Source organism: Amphibalanus amphitrite, unplaced genomic scaffold, assembly GCF_019059575.1.
Source record: "Amphibalanus amphitrite isolate SeventyFive unplaced genomic scaffold, NRLGWU_Aamphi_draft 000520F_arrow, whole genome shotgun sequence".
NCBI lineage: Eukaryota > Metazoa > Arthropoda > Thecostraca > Balanomorpha > Balanidae > Amphibalanus > Amphibalanus amphitrite.
This window is the reverse complement of record NW_024882014.1, coordinates 266760-288237: the sequence shown is the minus strand read 5'-3', so window position 1 is coordinate 288237 and position 21478 is coordinate 266760. Positions and strand designations below refer to the sequence as shown.

At 55.9% G+C, this 21478-nt stretch overlaps 2 protein-coding genes across 9 annotated transcripts in view; one reads left to right on the top strand and one right to left on the bottom strand.

Annotated features, from left to right (window-relative positions):
* Window positions 1-61: 61 nt before the first annotated feature.
* LOC122393175 (valine--tRNA ligase-like) lies at window positions 62-21432 on the bottom strand. 6 transcript variants are annotated; one of them, XM_043388935.1, is made up of 20 exons: window positions 21314-21432; window positions 20817-21005; window positions 20004-20174; window positions 19602-19726; window positions 19098-19262; window positions 18573-18774; window positions 17037-17227; window positions 16532-16754; window positions 15725-15870; window positions 15262-15469; window positions 14826-15002; window positions 13898-14019; window positions 13604-13712; window positions 13213-13363; window positions 11910-12055; window positions 11057-11242; window positions 4594-4752; window positions 4047-4253; window positions 706-990; window positions 62-357 (listed from the first exon to the last, which is right to left on the bottom strand). In XM_043388935.1, exons 2-20 carry the CDS (start codon window positions 21000-21002, stop codon window positions 142-144), a joined length of 3375 nt encoding a protein of 1124 aa, XP_043244870.1. In that variant the 5' UTR covers window positions 21003-21005; window positions 21314-21432; the 3' UTR covers window positions 62-141. The 6 variants fall into 6 exon arrangements, with proteins under 6 accessions (XP_043244870.1, XP_043244872.1, XP_043244871.1 ...); XM_043388937.1 differs by lacking the exon at window positions 21314-21432 and adding an exon at window positions 21202-21281; XM_043388936.1 differs by lacking the exon at window positions 21314-21432 and adding an exon at window positions 21189-21210.
* LOC122393176 (histone deacetylase complex subunit SAP18-like) overlaps window positions 5633-21478 on the top strand; it is a 31014-nt gene continuing 15168 nt past the window's right edge. Inside the window, exons 1-2 of one of the 3 annotated variants that reach the window (XM_043388943.1) lie at window positions 5633-5993; window positions 7255-7487. The gene's annotated coding sequence lies outside the window, so the exon portion shown is untranslated. Of the gene's footprint in view, window positions 7488-10599; window positions 10615-21478 lie in introns of those variants that run through there. The other 2 variants (XM_043388942.1, XM_043388947.1) reach the window with 2 other exon arrangements.

Sequence of the window (21478 nt, the reverse complement as noted above, 5' to 3'; positions counted from 1 at the left end):
CGTCCCGCTAACCCCGCTCCCGTCGCCGTCTCTCCCTCCACACACCCCAAACTCGTCCGTGTCCGCCGCCAGACAGTGTATTCCCTCCGGGAGGGTAATTCACCGGGCGGCGGTGGCCCCGTGGCGCCGCCCGGACCGGTGTTAGAGCGCCAGCAGGTGCTGCAGGCCGCGCACTAGGCTCTCGATCTCGGTGGCCAGCTGGCCGTGTTTCTCCGTGTTGGCGGCGCGCACGTCCTGCGGCACCTTGGACTCGTAGTCAGACATGGCCATCTGAGCGGAGAGCTTCTCCAGTGTGGCGTCCAGCTGCGCGCGCCGCTTCTCCAGTCGCAGCCGCTCCTTCTCCGGGTCCACCAGGCCCTGGCGGGAGGGGGACGGGTCAGTCAGAGGGGTCCACCAGACCCCGTGGGGGGGGGGGGTCAGTCAGGGTCCACCAGACTCGGGGGGAGGGATGCGGGTCAGACTGAGTGGGCAGGTCAGTCGGTGGGACTCGAGTCCACCGAACCCTGCGGGGAACGTTACGGTCAGTGAAGTGCCAGGTTCAATTAGTATAGCTTAATTTTACTCGGCTATACCAACTAATCATGCCCGAGAGGGTCCACCAGTTCTAGTCCCGTCAGTTCCCAGCCACTATCAGTGCCAGCTCTCTCCCACCAGCCCCCGTTACCAGCCACCGCCAGTCCCACCAGCCCCCGTCCCCAGCCTTACCTTGAGCAGCAGGTGCGCCTCGCACTTGTCGGAGACGGTGGCGATGGCGCAGCCGGCCGGCGGCTCTCCGTCCACCTGCACAGAGGCCGAGTAGCTGAGCGTGGTGACGGCCGCCTGCAGTCGCCGCAGCCGCTCCGCCGTCTCGGTGTCAGCGCAGCGGAGCACCAGCTGCGCGCGCGTCTTGTTGGGCAGGTTGTACTGGGCGCGCATCGAGCGCACCGCGTGTACCACCTTCTGCGCGAACTCGACGTCCGACTCCAGACCGGCGTCCCGGTAGGCGGCCATCTGAGCGGGGATAAGAACAGGAGGGACGTCAGACACCTCGTGACAGACTAGTGTGGGTGATATCGTCTGTGGCAGGGGTAGAATTCGGTCACTGACGCTTTGTGAGTACGGCGCGGTGAACGGTTAAGCGATATTGCTATGACTCTTATCCGTCCATGGCCGTAACTGACCCATATAGGTCAGTGTAGTGAAATTATTGTGGCCTGGCCACGGGGATCATGACAGCAGGTGCATTCGATGTCGATATATACAGGTAACGGGGAATACAATGACGAGATTACACTGATGACCAAAGGATGTCGTGGTTCTGCACGGCGTAACACGATCTGGAGGCAGCAGTGAGCAGGCATTTCCCAACTGGTGCCGTGTCCAACACAGGTCCTAAGATAATTACCAGTGCCCGGCCAGTCTGCCCTGGCCCTCGCAGTCGTCTGGATTAGGCCTACCTTTCACTGCCCGCCATCTGCCACTCAAGAGTTACTGACCCTGTCTGACCCGTCCGACACTGCGTGACTCTACAGGGTGTCCCATTAGTTCGTTCTCACCTAAATTTTACGTTATTAGGCTCTCTTGCTTAAAGGCAAGCTGAAATTGGTTCGTTACTGAGTTTACGTGGTTGCCATGGCTGGTAGAAATATGCTCCACAGTAACTAATTTCTGTAGACAAAATAGTTTTTGCTAGAGAGCCCGTTTCCTACACAGACGGCTAACGCCGCAACATAGAGGTCTCCAATACGGGTACGTCTCGGTATTTAGTCAGCACGTGACCATTCGCGACGATTAACCCGCGCACCGACGGGGGTCTGCGCCAACTTCGCACCGACGGGGGGGGGGCGGATGACCGCCCCCCCCTGAGATCTCGAGAACGAAGCAAGATAGCGACAAGCGGTAAACGGCATCGGATACGCACGGCCAAGATCTACAATTTTTACTAAGATCATTTTCAGGTCAGGTCAAAGATGACGTCACAGGGGTCGAAAAAGTCAAAATGGCGGCGCTAGATATGGAGAGAGTTTTTCTCGAATAACTTTCGAATTAGTCAAGATAGGAACAAACTAAGGGCATCATCGTGATCCTCTCGTCAATCCGCATCGAATGACATATATGTTGACCTCGAAAGGTCAAGGTCAAAGGTTGACCTCAGGTCACGTGACCTCGAGGTCATCATGTATATCATTCGATGCGTCTTGACGAGCTGAACACAATGAGACCATCCACGCGTCTGTATCTTGTTCCTGTACGGAGTTATTGGCCAAAAACCTTTGGTGACCTTTGATGACGTCACATGACCTCACAGCTGCCCAACAGCAAAATAGACCTCAAGGTAGTGAAGGTTGATCGTATATGAAGTCATGTATGGTATATGGGGCCATTCCGACCCGTTTTAGTGGTAAAAACAGGGAGTTGATTTTTCCCCCATTGACTTATAATGGGGAGGTCGCGAAATTGACCTGACCTTAGGTCACCGATATCAAAATTCCGAGATATACAAATTGTAGCTACTAATGACCTTATAATATCCTGCGACTTTCAAAGGCCTCCGACATCTACTGTAGCTCTGGCACGGTGACAAAGTTGCAAAAAAGTGACTTGAGGTTGGGTCATTCAAAGTGACCTGGTGACCTGACCTTAAAAGGTAGGAGGTTCAAACTTGCACACCATGTGTAAAATTGATGAGGTTATAGTCATACCAAATTTCGCGGCGCTACGCGCCGCGGTTTTCCCGCTATTCGCGAAAAACCTCAGGGGGGGGCGGATATCCGCCCCCCCCCCCGTCGGTGCGCGGGTTAAGGGCGATTGAGGCCTACCAGTCTGTAGACAATGTCCATCGCTAACTGGACGCACAGTCAGCAAGTGACGCCGATGATTTGTCGGGAGTCAATCATTGCAAGTTAATCCTCTTTTTTTTGTCAGCTCTCAGGAGTGAGCCATGTGGCCAAAACTGTGTGGCGCCAAAGTGGCCATCAAAAAGGTCAAAGGGTTAGAAAGTTGGTAAGCAGACTTTTCAGGATGGATTACCAGCTGTCTAAGAGTGTTCTTTCGGGGTACATAACTCAAGGTGACTTAAGCTTTGCTTACCGGAGGGCTCAAAACAGTCAAAAACGTCTTAAAATGGCCAAACATGAGTTTCGTTATGCCTGAGGCTTTAAAAAAAACTAAAGGGCTGAGGACATCAACCAGGTCATCTGGACTAACTAGTCCACGTTCGAGACGAAACACCCGTCCAAACCCGAAAACAACCCCATAAGGGCGAAGGAGGAGGCCTCCGTTTCGTCCCGTTATGTTCCTATGCGAAAGGCCAAGGTCACGGTATTGTGGGGTTATAGGCGTCCAGACGCTGACCAGGTTGCGATTGGTGTCCCAGAAACAGCTTTGGGAAGCATAATACTTTCCCAAGAATATCCGGGAGGAGTTTCAACCCTCAAGCTGAACTCGAACCGCGAGTATGAACACATTTATAGAGGAGAAAATGGCATCCAAGAGGTCGTAAGCCCATCTTCAGGCAAAACAGTGCATCAGTGCACAGGTCAAGCAAAGCTTGACAAAGCTTGACGCAAAGCTTGACGCAAAGCTTGACGCAAAGCGGTGCAAGGAGACTGTGACAGGCGTTTGTGGCAAGACCACATGCCAGGCACCTCATCGGATCAAAATTTCATAAAAATTTGTTGGTTATGCTGAAAATTAGGCTCGTCGAAGCGTAGCACTGTTCCAGCCTCGAGGAGCTCACGGCGCATGTCAAGGTATTCTGGGTTAACTTTAAGCCTGCTATGCAGCCAAACATGCCGGTTGGCATGCCACAGCATGTGTTCATGTGTTTGCCTATTAAATGGGGAGCACATTGAGGGGTCACAAATATATCAAGACGCAATGTACTCTGTTTCACATGCAAATATAATGTGAGAACGAACTTATGGGACACCCTGTGTGACCTGTCTAGCTGACATCTGACGCCGTTTGATCCATCTAACACCATAAAACCCGTCCCATCTCGCCGGACTCCCTTTGGGTTAGTCCCATCTTAGTCCCCTGTCCCGTTATGTCCCACTCTGCCCCACCTCTGCGGGCTCCGGGTAGGCGGTGACGCAGATGCTGGGCGGACAGGCGGCCGTGCGACGCGGCAGACGCTGGAACAGCTCCTCCGAGATGAACGGCATGAACGGCGAGATGAGCCGCAGGCCCGTCTCCAGACACGTGTAGAGCACCTGGCGGGCCGACTCCTTGCGCGCCGCGTCATCGCCCGCAAACACCGGCTTGATGGCCTCCTGTCGGCGGGGAGGGGGAGGGTCAGAAAAGCGGCCGGGACATTTCAGAGGGGAGCAGGAGAGCAGCTGATGAGTCTCTTACCAGAGTAATGAGAGGGAGAGATGTCACGCGAGGGGATCGGGACAGTAGAGTAATTAGGTATATCCGCGGTAGGTGAGAGCAAGTTATAGAATGCACGCAATACACAATATACATCCCACTTGACCCGCAGCAGGTCCCAAGTATACATTCCACAGACCACAAGTGTACCAATTGTACATTCCGTCGATCAAGTGCCCGTCCCCTATCCACCAGGTACACGTCACATACCAGGTGTTCATCCCCGCACGTAGTACGTACCAGGTAGACGTCGCAGAGGTCGTAGAGCCAGAAGTTGTAGCAGGCCGTGGTGGCCGAGGGGAAGTCGTAGTTGACGAAGCCGGCGTCACAGGCCTCGGTGGCGGCCGAGAGGCGGGACAGGATCCACCGGTCCATCGGGTCCGCCTCAGCGCCACCAGACTGCCAGAGAAGTCACCCACGGGCAGGGAAGGTCACTAGAGATCACCAGTTGGGCCCGGGTCACGGGAGGGCAACGTACAGGGGGTGTCAAAAGTTTCACCGCAATAGGATAGAATCTGTTACACCTAGCATCACATGTGTCAATTCCTGTGCGAAGAGCCGTGTTGCGGTAATATGGCCCCAGGTGAAGCAGGAGCTACTAGAAACAGAAACCACATCATGGAAGGTAAATTAGCGGATAATAATGTAGGCAATGGACATAATCGGACATGCTCGGCTCAAAGCAATGAAGCACAGCATGAAATCCAGCAGAAAACTCTGAATAGTTGCACGACGATCCTCACGATCGAAAGATTGACCTCCAGCAAGATTCTACCGAACAGCGTTGATCCATAATTCCAGAAAATGACGACAAAGAGCACTGCCGACACCGGTCATGGTTACACAACAATGCGACGACAGGCATCTGATAGCTTCAGAACAAACTTGTTTGCATTTTTCCCACAGATTCATTTAAGTTCCGCATTCCATTCCATGACAGGAGTTGATATGACTTAATCTGAGCCCGACATGACGTAAGTGATTTCAGAGAACGAGCAGTATAACGACAAGAAATACTGGAAAAAAAGTCAATTCACGGAATTCAGTGCAGGTTATAGCGCAGCGACGAAAATGAAAATACGTCACCTCTGGTATCTTTATAAGAGGACGACATACCAGATACGAGTTCTGCTATTTCCGGGTGGAATGGAACATTTTAAGCGTCACTATACTAGATTAAAAACAAAAAATAGAGCGTGGACGCGGATCTAATTCCTAAAAAAAAAATCCATCACAAACGCAAGCATACCTCGCTGTCACAGTGAAGTGATGTGTGTTGTGGCGAGAACTAATTTAGTGGCGCTGACCGCGCAGCCGATTGGCGCGGACGCGCAATTATCGTTTGAGTTTTACGCCTTTGTTGATAGTGTTGGTCGTTGCGGTGATTATGATTTTATATTACGATCGACACTTAGTTAGTAATATGTTTGGTTCGAAATGGCTTTGTTCAGTTTCGATCCTTTATTTCGCATAACCTGTTCACCCCCTCTCTTTATGATTGCCAACTGTTTTGGGTCGTAAGGACGAAGAGGTGTCGAGTCACCTCTAGAGCTCTTCCGTTCTTGACCTTGGCCGAGATAGTGCCATGTGTTTTTCTGTTGTGTGTGTGGGGGAATAAACCGCAAGTGAGGCGGACGCAGGTTTGTCCAAACCTCCCCCACCCCGAGGGCACAACAAGTGGCGACGAGGCGTAAGTTTTTACGCGGCCGTGATAACTGTCGGCCATGGATTTTTCGGTGGCCCCTGCGCCGTTTTTGCCGGCGGCCGGCGCCGAGCCCGGTACGGCCTGGCCGCGGTGGATAAGGATGTTCGATAACTTCCTGGTGGCCGTGGGCGGCGGCTCATTTTCAGCTGCGCGCAAGGAGGCCATCCTTCTCACGTGCCTGGGGGCGGAGGGGCAGCGAATTTTCGAGTCCCTCCCAGCTGCTGTCAAGCAGGAAGGCGAGGACCAGTACGCCTTCACCAGGCGGCGCCTGGAGGCCCAGTTCGCTCCTCGCCAGAACGTGTGTGTGGAGCGTTACCGTTTCAGGAGCCGGGTGCAGCAAACTGAGGAAACAGTCCAGCAGTGGGTGTCGATACTGCGCCAGCTGGCCAGCTCCTGTGAATATGGTGACAGAACCGACGAGTTCATAAGGGACCAGGTCATCGAGCGTACTAACTCTTCCAAGTTGCGACAGCGACTTCTTATGGAGGGCTCTGACCTGACTTTGGAGCGCACCCTCACCATCAGTGACACACTTGAGTCGGCTGAACGTGAGGCTCGGGTGATGGAGACACCAGCTGCTCCAGTCCCTGTTCAGGCTGTCCAGCAGCAGCAGCAGCAGCGTCGGCGGCCTCAGCGTGGTGGGGCCAGGACCCGTGCTGCTGGTCGGGTCTCCACTCATCAGCAACAGCCTCAGCAGCAGAGGCCGGCAGGGAGTAGCAGTAGCCTGTGCTGGGGGTGCGGGCGTGCTGGACACAGGCGAGGGGACCAGTGTTGCCCTGCTGTCAATGTGAAGTGCTCCAAATGTGGGAAAGTGAATCACTTTGCCCAGCACTGTGTCCAGAAGCGAGTGGTGTCCAGTGTTCAAGTGCTGGCAATCGGGGCATCACCAATGACTCTGACAGCCCAGGTGGAGGGGAGGGAGGTCGTGTTCACGGTAGACTCTGGCTCCCCAGTGTCCCTCCTCCCCAGACACCTGGCACCTGGGGCCCTTGAGCCAGCAGCAGAGCGCCTGTGCTCATATGGGGGGAGTGTGTTAGATGTGTTAGGGGTAAAAAGTGTAAATGTGTCATGCAGGGGGGAGTGTCATGATGTAACTGTGTATGTTGTGCCGCATGGTCGTGCTCTGATGGGCCTGGACATGATGAAACTGTTCAAAGTGTGCATCATTGGTGACAGTGTATGCTCTGTGTCCACAGACCCGTCCTGTCACGCCAGCCCAGTCCCTTCGCCCGTCGGGCCAGCCGAACCTGCCAGCCCTCACGCCGGTCAACCTGCCTCACCGTCCGAACCTGCCTCTCCGACTGGACCTGCTTCTCCGTCAGGAGAGCAGCCAGCCGTCCTGGGCTACCAACACCGGGTGACCATCGACCCAGGGGTGGCGCCAGTGCGCCAGCCCCTGCGGAGGCTGCCCTTGGCAGTGCTGGACGAGGTGAGTGCCAGGCTCAAGGAGCTGGAGGAGCAAGGGATAATTGAGAAGGTCAGTGCATCTACCTGGGTCTCTCCTCTTGTGGTGGGAAGGAAGCGGGATAGGTCCATCCGCCTGTGTGTAGACATGAGGCGGGTCAACAAAGCTGTGATTACGGATGGCTACCCGCTCCCCAGGATCGAAGATGTCCTTGACCGCCTGAGTGGGTCTCAGGTCTTTTCCAGGCTGGACTTAAAGGATGCATATCACCAGCTGGAGCTCCATCCTGACAGCAGAGACCTAACGACTTTTATAAGTCATCAGGGACTCTACCGGTTCCGGCGCGTCAACTTCGGCCTCGCGAGCGCCGGGCCGTGCTTCCAGAGAGTGATGGCGTCCATGCTGGAGGGGGTGCCAGGCGTGGAGGTATACCTGGACGACATCCTGGTCCACGCGCCGTCCCAGGCCGAGCACGACGCCCGTCTGAGGGAAGTGCTGCGGCGTTTCGATGCCCACAAGGTGCGGGTCAACTGGCCCAAGAGCGTGACGAATCAGAGCGAGCTCTCCTTTCTGGGATATCTGGTCTCGTCAGCTGGTGTCCGCATCGACCGGGAGCGGATCAGGCCGTTATTGGAGGCGGCCGAGCCGCGGGACGAAAAGAGCCTGCGCGCATTCCTCGGTGCCGTAGGGTACCATGCGCGGTTTCTGCCGCGGTTCTCGGACGCAGTAGAGCCGCTGAGGGCCGCGCTCCGGGCGGACCAGTTCGAGTGGACGGCGGCGCTGTCCAGCGCGGTCCGCCGCGTCAAGGACGCGATAAGCGAAGCACCAGCACTGTGCATGTTCAGCACGGAGCTACGAACGGTGCTCTCCACTGACGCCAGTGACGTCGGCTGCGGTGCGTGCGTGACGCAAATGGACGCCTCGGGTCAGCCCAGGGTCATTGCGTACGCCTCGAAGTCTTTCTCGGCGGCCGAACGCAACTACTCGGTAGTGGAGAAGGAGGCGCTGGCATGTGTATGGGCCGTCGAGAAGTTTCGCCACTACCTGTGGGGTCGGCGATTCACCCTCCGAACCGATCACCAAGCTCTCTGCACCATTTTCGGTGTCAAGGGCTCCAACCGCGTCGGCCGGCGAGTCGCGAGGTGGGAGGCCCGGCTGCTGGAGTTTGCGTTCGACGTCGAGTACGTCAGGTCGGAGCGGAACGGAGTGGCGGACGGCCTGTCCCGTCTGCCGGTCGCCGAGACCTGGTGGCCTGATGATGATTCTATCCAGATCGCGGCTCTGTCGTTAGCAGCAGCAGTCACGGAGGAGGAGCTGAGGGACGCCTCGGCGTCAGACGAGTGTCTGGACGTGATCCGGGGGTACCTCGCCGGACGGTGGCCTCGCCAGAGGGATGTCGATCCTCGGGCGACTGGTTTTTACCAGGTGAGAGACGAACTGTCCCAGCTCGGACCGCTGCTTTTCCGCGGCGAGCGACTGGTTGTGCCGGCGGCGCTGCGTGAGCGCGTCCTGAGGAACGCCCACGAGGGTCACCAAGGTGAGACAAGGACCAAGCAGCGCCTGCGCGCGCAGTTCTGGTGGCCGCGGCTGGACAAGGAGGTACGTGACCTCCTGCGGAGCTGTGAGGTGTGCACGCAGCATGACGGCCACGTGCGGCAGGAGCGGCCCCCTCTCCAGCCGATTCCTCTTCCGGACGGTCCGTGGCAGCGCCTCATGATCGATGTGATTGGGCCCATGCAGGGGCCCCAGCACGAGCGGTACGGCATCGTCTTGTGCGACATGTTCAGCAGGTGGCCAGAGGTGGCGCTGTGTCGGGACGCGACGGCGGCGTCTATAATCAGCTTCCTGGAGGCGGTGTTCAGCCGCGAGGGGTTGCCGTTGGAGCTGGTCTCCGACAACGGTCCAGCGTTCCGGTCTGCCCAACTCCGTAATTTTTTGACCCGACTGGGGGTCAAGCAGACTTTCAGCTCACCATACTCTCCGCAGTCCTGCGGCATGGTGGAGCGTCTGAATCGGACGGTAAAAGACGCCATCCAGTCGGCCCGGCTGGCCCGGGAGCCGCGCTCGGAGTACTTGAGGCGGTTCCTCACTGAGTACCGGGCTACCCCGCACGCAGGTACGGGAGAGACGCCGTTCCGGCTGATGCGGGGGCGGGAGGCACGGACGTTGCTGGACGTCGTGCCAGGTGAGGTTTCCTCGCCGGACACCGGCGGTGAGCTTCGTGCGCGACACGAAAAGTATCAGGCGGCCTACAAAGCCAGATATGACCGGGGGTCGACTGGCGCCCCGCGCTGGCGCGTCGGCGACTGGGTTCGGGTCCGACAGCCGGTGAGTGGGCGTGTGGAGGGCCAGAGGGCCGTGCAGATCAGCCGGAGGACTGGCCCGGTAAGTTACCGGCTCACCAGCGGCGAGCGTGTCCACGCTAGACGCTTGGTGCCCGGCCGGCCAGAAGGTGAGGACGCGGCCGCGCCGCGGGGTGGTCCCGGCGGTGGTGCTTATCCAGTTCCTGAGCCCCGCCCCACGCCAGTGCGCACCCGCTCCTCGGCACTCAGAAGTCCTGCTCACAGCCGCTGTCCAACCCCAAAGTGTACCGCCCCGGCGGGTGAGCCAGGGCCCCGCCGTAGCAGGCGGGGTCGCAGAGGCCCAGATCGGTTCACTCCGGGCGAGTAGCGTTTAGGATTGGGCTATCATCGTAAGTTACGTTTGATAGCTGTGAGTGTAATGGTTTCCGCGGATAGTGGGAGGCTTAAGAAGCGGGAGTGTTTCCCATTAAAGAGAGGGGTGGTGTTGTGGCGAGAACTAATTTAGTGGCGCTGACCGCGCAGCCGATTGGCGCGGACGCGCAATTATCGTTTGAGTTTTACGCCTTTGTTGATAGTGTTGGTCGTTGCGGTGATTATGATTTTATATTACGATCGACACTTAGTTAGTAATATGTTTGGTTCGAAATGGCTTTGTTCAGTTTCGATCCTTTATTTCGCATAACCTGTTCACCCCCTCTCTTTATGATTGCCAACTGTTTTGGGTCGTAAGGACGAAGAGGTGTCGAGTCACCTCTAGAGCTCTTCCGTTCTTGACCTTGGCCGAGATAGTGCCATGTGTTTTTCTGTTGTGTGTGTGGGGGAATAAACCGCAAGTGAGGCGGACGCAGGTTTGTCCAAACCTCCCCCACCCCGAGGGCACAACAATGTGTTAAAACAAAACAAACCCACAATCGATAAGCGCACCAGTTCCATGTTCCTGGTGTAAAGCTACAAGCAAAACACCCACACAAAACGTGACGTTTGGCACACAATGATTATTGAGAACCGCTTCGACAGGGACGCACGCATGACCCGCTTCATAAATAAATGCAGAAGCGACGAAGCATGCTTAAAACGGCAGCCTAAACAAGCACACTGCCAGCTAAGCCCCAAGCTGCGATTAGGACCAATACAAAACCCAAGACACATCGAGGCATGCACCACAACATAAGGTAACTGACTAGTCGATAAAGCAGATTGCGGACGACTGAACCACCGGCCTGTGTTAGTTCAGCCATCCGCGCGGCCCTGGACAAATCACAGGAGACCCGCTACGTGTCCCACCCTCACCTCGGCCGGCCACGTGTGCCACTCGTCGGCCAGCGCGGCCACGTGGTTCCGCCAGCGGCGCACGGCCGCCGGTGGCCGCGGCGCGTCGCGCAGGCGGCGGCAGAGGCGCGCGTCGGCCGCCGTCGGCCGCCAGCCACCCACGTAGCTGTGCTCAGTCAGGTGGGCGTCCAGCGCGGCCTCGGACCACTGCCGAACCGGGCCGCTCAGCAAACAGCCAGTGCCCTACCGGTACCCAGTACCCTACGGCCTACCCTAACGCGCAGCCTGGGACCACTGTGGGCCGCTCAGTACCCGGCCAGCTGTATCCTAAACGGTACCCTACCCACCCTAACCCGTGGCTTGGGACCACTGCGGGACTGGAGCACTCTGCATCCCGCTGGTACCCTAACCCTCAGCTAAGCCCAAGACCTCAGACCAGTGCGGGACCGGGTCACTCAGCACCCGGCTAGTGCCCGGCTACCCTAACCTGCGGCCAGAGACCACAGCCAGCACGGGGAGCTCACCACCCGGCCAGTGTCCCACCCATACCCTAAACGCAGCCCTGAACCACATACCACTGCGGGCACGGGACGCCCGCACCTGGGTCACTGGCTTACTGAGCTTACTGAGCACTTACTGAGCTCCCGACCCTAAAGCGCACCAAATAAGGCAAACGATGTCGTCTTTGCGCATTCAAATCACACAAATTCTCACCAAGTCATATACAAAAAGGATATGGCCACCATAAATCCCAAAACAACCAAATTAACCACCGCCAATCGTACATTCCAGGTACAGCACCGCAAACCCTTAAAAGTTTTAACACAGCCAAACTGCCCCAAAAGCCGATAGCCCGACGGACCGGGTCACCCACCTCTCCCCCGCCGGCTGCCGGCAGCTGCTCCGAAGGCCGGAAGTCGTCTCCCAGGTACAGCATGGCGAACTTGGTGGCGTTCCAGAGCTTGTTGCAGAAGAAGCGGTAGCCCTGGACACGCAACACGTCCAGGTTGATGTCCCGACCTGCCGGTAGATGGCACTGTCAGCGCCGCAGCAGCACACACACGATACGACTCCGGCACGACAGTTCCACACCAGACGGGTGTGCGGGGAAACGGTGAGGTGCAGCAGAAAGGCAAGACAAGTTTCAAGACGGTCATAAAATTTATCATAGACTAATAACCTTCAGAACCTACAGAAATGAAACACATTAAACACGATAGACCCATGACTAAGCACATATCTCTCCGGCCGGGGTCAATGGACCGTTCCGTGCTTCTATCCTCAGGATATTGAAATCCTTCTCCCCAACGCCGCAACACCCCTCCGGGCTGGACAGGCAACTTTATCTCATGCGGGCTGCTCCCTTGGAGCGGCACCGCTGCTCCCGAGGGAGCGCACCCCGTAGCCGGGTGCAGAGAGTGCTTGGGGGGCTGGTCGGCCTGTCCATTTGGACGGGCTCAGCCCCGGCGACTCTCTAGGGTGCCTGCCCAGACCAATGTCTCCCCCTAATTCCTATCATCCTTCCGGCCCTGAAATGGTCTTGTCAGACCGAAAGGGCCTAACCCAACAAAACAAAACAAACAAACAAAAACCGGGGTCAGTAGCTATGTGGCCCCCACTGTCTACGCCGTTCCGTGCTTATATCCTCAGGATACTGAAATCCTTCTCCTCCACGCCGCAACTCCCTCTCCGAGCTGGACAGGCACCTTTATCTCATGCGGGCTGCTCCCTTGGAGCGGCACCGCTGCTCCCGAGGGAGTGCACCCCGTAGCCGGGTGCAGTGAGTACCTTGCGGCTGGGTGGCCTGTCCTCTGGACGGGCTCAGCCCCGGTGACTCACTAGGGTGCCTGCCCAGACTAATGTCTCCCCCTAATTCCTATCATCCTTCCGGCTTTGAAATGGTCTCGTCAGACCGGAAGGGCCTAACCCAACAAAACAAAACAAACACTGTCTGTTATCACACGTACCCTGCGTGGTGTAGGCGCACAGGGCAAACCGGAGCGGTAACCATCCCCCGCCACCTGTTATCACACGTACCCTGCGTGGTGTAGGCGCAAAGGGCGAACAGGAGCGGTAACCATCCCCCGCCGCCTATTATCACACGTACCCTGCGTGGTGTAGGCGCAGAGGGCGAACAGGAGCGGTAACCATCCCCCGCCGCCTGTTATGACACGTACCCTGTGTGGTGTAGGCGCAGAGGGCGAACCGGAGCGCGTCGGTGCCGCACTCGGGAATGCCCTTGGGGTAGTCCTCCTTCTGACCCTGCATGGCGCGCTTCACCTCGGCAGGGTCCAGGTTGGTGTTCTCCTGCAGCAGCTTGTGCAGACCCTGGCGGACGCACGGGCAGCGGGCGTCAGAAACCGCGCTTCTCACTGTACGACAGCGTGTCTCCTGGTTCTTCACCGTGCGAGAATAGCTCACTGTAGCTCGCACAGTTTCACTTTACCTCACAAGTCGCTCAGTTTATCCCCAGAGTCTCGCCGTGTGCGATTACCTCCCTTTGTTTCACACCGCGCTGCCGCAGCTGAGCTCGCCGTCCCTGTTCAGTGCTCACTGCTCAGTGCTCACCTCGAGTGAGATGCCGCGGATGACGTCCAGCGGGTCGATGACGTTACCCAACGATTTGGACATCTTCCGGCCGTGCGCGTCACACACCATCGCGTGGAAGTACACCTCCCTGAAGAGTAGTAACAGATCAATTAACGAGGGAATCACCGGGGAGGGTAACAGAATTGACGTAATGTTGAAAACTTGTCTAGTAAGCTCATGGGAATTATTTGCAGTCTTTAAAAAAAAAATCATGCCTGGCTTTCAGCATATCGATGAAGCTTCTGACACAATTCGGTATATCTATTCACTCACTTGAAGGGCAGTTTTCCAAGCAGCTTCCTGCCGAAGAAGACCATCCTGGCGACCCAGAAGAAGATGATGTCGTGTCCCGTCTCCAGCAGCGAGGTCGGGTAGAACCGCTTCAGGTCCTCCGTCTGGCGGAGTCGAACAAATCTGAGCTTAGTGTGGCCGGAGAGAAAAACTTGGAGACAATGCAAAAAAATTGGTTTACCGATTGAGTTCCGAGATATTTGGACAAATATGATCGCATACACATCATGATTTGGTAATTGGTACTCCTTGAATCATTTTGACCGGGGCGTGCCGGCGGCGGGCACCTGTTAACCTGAGCCCCGGGATGAGTTTAAACTAGATGCCGGCAGCGCTCGTGCGTTGCCTTGGGCCAGAATTGGAGGATCCATAGCCCAATGAAATGTGCATTATTTTGGAGGCCTTGCCTGGGACTACCATTGTACCGATTTTGAGGTTGATAGCTTAAAATTTCTTTGAGCCAGAGGACCTCACGTCAAAACGGTTTTCCGACCCCAGCACGTGCAGCCTGCACCCCTCGCAGACGGTGACCCCCCTGGAAACTGGTTCAAGGTGTTACCGATGTGTCCCGCCAGTATGGCTTTGCCCGTGACCTCGGGTTGACCTGTAGCCTTGACAAAAAATTTCGTGTCACCGAAACTTTGAAGCGGAATAGCATGTGCCACGAAGCACCGAGCGAACCGAGGCCAGCACCAAAAGTTTACCTCGCCGGAGACGAATCAAACGGTCCCACTTTCGTCCCGATCGGTCCACCCATTTTGACTCCAGGTCCAAAAAAGCTTGGACAAACTCACATACTCACTCACTGCAATGCAAAAGCATGCTATCGCATGCTTTTGATCCTCCAATTCTGGATAACCCGTTCGACTCTCCTTGGTGATTTCGACTTCTCCAGCTGAGTTGGACTCACCTGGTCGGGCCAGCCGAACACGGAGAACGGGAACAGCGCCGAGCTGTACCAGGTGTCGAGCACGTCCGGGTCCTGGCGCAGCGCCACCTTCTCGGCCGGGACGTTAAACCGGGCGGCCGCCTTCTGCCGGGCCTCCTCCTCGGTCCGGCCGCTCACCCAGTAGTGGCCGTCCGTCTCCTGGAGTAACGATAGGTTTGTTATCAGACGTACAGGTAGTAGGTCTAGTCCGGCCGCTCACCCAGTAGTTGCCGTCCGTCTCCTGGAGTAAAGATAGCGTCCGTCTCATGAGAGAAGCAGCTACGTCAGGTCAGCTTTTACATTCATATCTTTAGAGGGAAACATCTCAGTCGTCAACTATCCACTATCCAGTCTAGCTGGTAACCCAGTAGCAGCTACTTCTGTCAAACCTCCCGTCGCCGCTCCCCTATGGACGCACCTCGCCGCGCGGCACGCTGTCGTCGCTGACGGTGACGAAGTAGGCCGGGATGCGGTGGCCCCACCACAGCTGGCGCGAGATGCACCAGTCGCGGATGTCCGTCATCCACCGGAACCAGGTCTTCTCGTGCGCCTCCGGGATGATGCGCAGCTCGCCTGACTTGACCACGGCCATCGCGTCGGCGGCCATCTCGTCGCAGCGGACGTACCTGAGGGCGGATGGAGGGAAGGTCAACAGACAGGCACGGCGGGTCTGCGGGCGGACAGGGCGGCAGTGAGGTGACGGAGGATCTGCAACGGATACTACTAATTACTTTCCATCACAAATACAAATCAGTATTAATAAGTTTTGAGCTGAACCAGCAGGCCATCCCCTATCACCAAACAATTAGCAGTACAAATCGATCCAACTCGCTGAAATCCCACGACCGCCCGAGTGCCTTCGGTGGCAGAGGGGCACTAACCACTGCGGCTTGATGAGCGGCTCGATGATGTCCTTGGAGCGCGTGCAGATGGGCACCACCATCGGGTTGTCTTTGGTCTCCTTGTATAGGCCCTTCTCCTTCAGGGCGGCCAGCACGGCGCGGCGCGCCTCGAAACGCGGCATGCCCTGCGCGGAAACAAGTACGTCAATTCGTAAATTCATCTAAGGGCGTTTGCTAAGAATCATCGCCTAAATAACGAACACAGCAATTCCAGGGTACGTTATGATCTAAGTGCTGCATTTAGTAACACATTTTGCAAATAATGACTACGTACCATTATAAAGAAATGTCGATATACGACAAGAATAAACCGATGTGGGCAATGGACATGGCATTGTCAGTGGGAGTGGGTAAGTGAGAAGACAGCGGCGGGATCGATTCAAGTGACTGAATCGATCCCAGGTGCGATTCAGGCGAACCCATTGACCTACGTCCCAGAGACGTACAGCTGTACGGCCGAGTCGCCCGCACCACTGCGCGCCGCGCCAGCTGTGTGGCCCAGTCGCTCGCACCACTGCGTGCCGACCGTGACGGGCCGACCGCATAATTAGGGCCGTCACCGTGCGGCCCGCTACCACCGCTCTCACGGTACAGTTTTTCATCGTGAGCGGACCCGCCGCGGCAGCCATCTTGTCCGAAACAAAAACCCGACAGAAAAACACCCTACCTGCCCGCAGCTCAGGTTGGCAATCTCTCTGCACATCATTATCTGGGCGTTCCTTTCACTCATCGGAGGCTTTCGCTAGCGCAGCCTCCCTCCCGCCCCCATACCCGCGCAGTACTAACCGAGAACTGTCCGCAGTCGTCGGTGATGCGCCCCTCGTCGGTCATCATGGTGAGGAAGGGCAGGTTGTGCCGCTTGCCGACCTCGTAGTCGTTGGGGTCGTGTGCCGGCGTGATCTTCACGGCCCCCGTGCCGAACTCCATCTCGACGAACGAGTCGCAGACGATGGGCAGGCGCCGCTCGACGAACGGGTGCGTCACAAACTTGCCGTGCAGGTGTGCGTACCTGGTGAGACAGCGGGTGATGGCGCATACCGAGAGCGAAAGGTAGCGAACTGGAGCAGCAGCTTGGATCTACATCCTTTCGAACATAACGTAAAATAATTACTTTTATAAGCAAACACATACAGTTGCGAGTTGCGACACCAAACCACTCAACTCCTTTGAGACCTCAGCATACAAGCCACGGACGTAATACAGGACAGATTCACCAATATCTCATTCCCACCGATGCACCCATCCGGCACCGGCGCCAGTCCCCTCCTTCCCTCTGTCCGCGGTGTCTCACCTCTTATCGTCCGGGTGTACGGCTACGGCCGTGTCGCCGAGCATGGTCTCCACGCGAGTGGTGGCCACCACCAGCTCCTCGTCAGTGCCCTCCACGCGGTAGGCGAACGACACCAGCACGCCAAACTCAACCTTCTCCTTGTATCCGGGCACCGAGAGCAGGGTGCGGCCCGGCAGCTCCCGCTTCTCCACCTGAGGAGGGGGGGGGGGGCGGTCAGCCACGGTCGGCACAGGGCGGCGGTGTGGCCGGGCAGTGGGTGAGAACTGAGAATCCAGAATGGAACATCGGAAGCCGACCAAACTGACACCGATGCAGTGCAAGGAAAATCGTGCGTACGCATTTTGGAAAAAGTACAGGTTTTTGAGTTGCCATGAAACAAAAAAAAAGCATCTTACGGGGGGATCTAGCCACCAGGGATGCGGAGCCGGAGCCGGAGTCGGAGCCGGAGCCGCCGGAGCCGGCATATTTTGCCCGGAGCCGGAGCCGGAGCCGGAGCCGTGAAACAATATAGCCCGGAGCCGGAGCCGGAGCCGGAGCCGCCAAAAAAGGGGGCGACTCCGGCTCCTTTTTATTATTTGAAGAGGAAAAAAAATAATTGACCTATGTAGTTCGGTTTGACAGTATAAGGCAGTAAAACATATGGTAAATACGTCATGGGCCATCAAGTGAATGAAAAAAGCCGAATATCCCCAGCATCCCACAGTACGCAATCAACTTCCTGTCTGCTCCTCCCCCCCCCCCACGTCTACTGCATCCCCAGAACATGAGGACCGGTCATCAGGTGACGGCCATTGTTTTGAAGCCAGTGCAGTGGACTGCGACTCCCAACACCGTCTCTTCCCACCCCACCCCACCGACCACCCCCCCCCCCCCCCCACACACACCCCCACCCCCCAATGCAGCCGAGACGGGTGTCAGCTTACGATGGTTCAGTGAACTCCGATTCGCGGCGACTGCGTTTCCAATGTCCTTTCCAATGCTTTCTAGTCTTGTTCTGCCAGTTCTCTCCGAGGTGCGTTTGCGCGGGGACGCGGTGAGCCGGTCATGGCAAAGAGTAACGCGGCCGTATAGTCATAACATTTCGCCACGTGCTTATATACCCTGTTCGCTGATTGCATGTGCTGTTGAGAAAAATAGCCTTAGATGTTAGTTGTTATGCAAATACAGAAGCTACGTGTACCAATCCAATTTTTCTTCCACCCGTATTTAATTGATTGCATAGGAGATGTACATACTGAGTCGGAGCCGGAGCCGCCGGAGCCGGAGCCGCCGGAGCCGGACCATTTTACTCGGAGCCGGAGCCGGAGCCGGAGCCGCCATAACATTTCACCCGGAGCCGGAGCCGGAGCCGGAGCCGATTTTTTTTCTCCGGAGCCGGAGCCGGAGCCGGAGCCGTCTGAAATTTCCACGGCTCCGCATCCCTGCTAGCCACGGTGGAAAATCACAACGGTAAGCCCTGCAATGCTTCAGGTCACTCTTAGCCATTCTATCCCCACCATACGATCCCTCTCGCCCGCGGCAGGCGGGCCGACCGACCTCGATGTCGGAGATGGCCGATTTCAGCGAGCAGCTCCAGTTGACGAGCCGCAGACTGCGGTAGATGACGCCCTCATCGTGCAGCAGCACGAACGACTCGGTGACGGCGCGCGCCAGCATCGGGTCCATGGTGAAGCTGACGCGCGACCAGTCCAGCGACGAGCCCAGCCGGCGCAGCTGCTCGTAAATCAGGTGGCCCTTCCTGGCGAGGAAGGGGGAGACGGTGTGAGCGGCGTGGGGGGGGGGGGTGACTGGTCGGGAATAGCGCTCATTAGGTGTATGTTACAGAAATCGTGCTGTACTCTTGAGTGGAAAAGGCCAATGAGAGCTTCTCTAAAGATAACCTTTGTCATAGGAAGACGATAACAGGGAGACGAATACAGCCTGATAATAAAATAAGTCGTGGTTTCAAGAGAAAGCAGCGCATATAATCGAACAGTACATGGACGTTACAATAAAAAGCAGAAGCGTCATTGACATTATGAATCCCCAAGGAGCCCATCCAGCTGCCCCGAGTTCACTCACTCGTTCTTCCACTCCCAGACCTTCTCGACAAACTTGTCGCGGCCCAGGTCATGTCGGGTGAGTTTCTGCTCGCGCATCAGTCGCTTCTCGACCACCACCTGAGTGGCGATACCGGCGTGGTCGCAGCCAGGCACCCACAGCGCGCTGCGTCCCTTCATACGGTGCCTGGTGACGGACAAGGCGTTTTAGTGAAACAAACGCGACAGTGATAATCGGGGTGTCGGTCGGTACAATGGTAAGGGGAGAGGATAGACCAGTGAATGGAGTTAGCATACACCCTACTCCATTCACTTTTATATTTGTTGAAGTTTTCGGGTGAATTAACAAAAAACCAGCCGCGAGCGAATCTGTGAATAATTCATAAAAATCCATACCAGTTGACGATAAAATTTATATTGTGCAAAGCAAAGACGAAGAAGTAAATTGGCGGAACTACCGTCCGAGACCGTACTGCAGTAATTGTGCTATACCGATATAACAGCGATGCGTATGACTGTCTCTCACCAGCGTGTGATGGCGTCTTCCACAGAGTTGGTGAGCGCGTGCCCCAGGTGCAGGTTGGCAGTCACGTTCGGCGGCGGAATGACCATCACAAACTGACCCTTCGGGTTCACCTCGCCCGGCTTACGCTGAAAATGTCAGCAACGATCCGTCAAAATCCGAGACCAAACAGTATGCAGAGGATGACAAAACATCCATCCAGGTTATGGACATTTGCAAGGTTTCTAATGACAAACTTACAGCCTGCCTGTCGTTCATTCAATATTAGCAAAGATATCAAATAGTAAGGATAGTTCCCAAATTGAATGACTGGGTGACTATCAGCCCAGTCATGCCACGCAAAATAAGCGGCTTACTGCGATTCTGCCGGACGGACTCGGGAAACCGCCGGCGTTGGCCACTTACGCCATAGTCGGGTGAGAAGAATCCCTGCTTCTCCCACCAGTCGTACCAGGCGGCCTCCACGTACTGGGGGCTGTAGGCGTCCGGCAGTGCGCACGTCGTGTCCTTGCGCTCGCCGGCCGGCGTCTCGACGTCGTACGTCGTCACGCCGGCCGGACGCTCCGGGCGCTTGCTCTGAGGAGGGGCAGGGGTGGGTGACTGAACACAAAGGTGCGCGACACTTGTGGGTGATGGCAGGTGAGGGTACAAGTCGTTCAGCAGGCGGATTTGTGACACCTGCTGACAGCAGAAAAGGCCTCATGTTACCTGTATGGAACAACCAGCATCAGCTCTGCTGTACAAAGGCAACAACTACTATTTCAGGTCATAGGCCATTACCCCAGGCCCCTCTGACCTCACATAGTAGTTTTTGCCTTTGCACAGCAGAGCTGAGGTCTAGAAGCTATTAAATGGGCTACCTGACTGACCCAAGTTTGATGACAACATTAGCCACCTCACTCATGATATTGTACAGTGCACACCCTATTGTCATATGATCAGTCATATCCTATGATATCCTTTTCCACTGAGCCTCGGATGCAGCAGTATTTACCAGCCAGTATCCAAAACATGCAGGGGACTAAAGCAAACATGGCTAGTAATGCTGAAAACTTAGTGATACCTACCCCTAAGCAATGACAGCTTTATTCCAAAAGTGGCCAGCAGATATAAACACTAAGCTGAACTACAGCAATTGGCTACAAAAGGAATAGGGTCAGCATCTACACACTGAGTATGGCCATTATTCTGTATCTATTTCAGTACCCTGTCCCTCACCTCAGGTTTGTCCTTCTTGTCCTTGGGCTTAGAAGCCTTTTCTGCAAGTTTATCCTGTTTCTGCTTGAGTTTGTCAAGCTTAGCCTGTTTCTTGGCTTCCTTCTCCAGCTGTTTGGCCGTTTTGGGAGGAGCATCCCCCTCGGGACCAGCCGGACCTGCAGCTGCTGAATCTTTGGTGTCTGACATGGTCTGATGGAAAAATAACAGGAAATGTGTAAGCAAGGAGAGATTCCTATTGCACCATTTTATTCTACTATATGGTAGTACTTAGCTGGTAAACCATCATTTATCTTATTACAAACACGGCTGAAAGCGACGAAAGAATGGGAACAGCTGGTGAAATTGAGAACAGCTTTACCAACTAAAACTGACAGTCACAACTCACAGAGGCCCCAAAACAATCCTATTGGACAAATGCTTAGATCAAGATCCCTGCTATGGCAACGAAACAGCAAATTACTTCCCGAGTGTCCCAATTTTCATCATCTCATGCTCACCGTGGGGCGAAAAGAGTAATAACTAGAAGCTTTTCAGTAATTCACCGCAACGCTGAAAAACCTATTCACCACAGAACATCGACGCTCTAAATAGCGTGTGGAGCAGAAAGTAAACCAATGAGCATCGAGAACTGTAAGAATCGTCGATTGTTTCGTCATCTAAGA

Excerpts from the sequence above, each read along its gene's own strand:
- LOC122393175 (XM_043388935.1), bottom strand. The coding sequence starts at position 21,002 with ATGTCAGACACCAAAGATTCAGCAGCTGCAGGTCCGGCTGGTCCCGAG. Across the intron at positions 20,175-20,816 it reads ACAAGAAGGACAAACCTGAG|AGCAAGCGCCCGGAGCGTCC; the intron begins GTGAGGGACAGG and ends GCCCCTCCTCAG. Across the intron at positions 13,713-13,897 it reads CTTGGAAAACTGCCCTTCAA|GGAGGTGTACTTCCACGCGA; the intron begins GTGAGTGAATAG and ends ACTACTCTTCAG.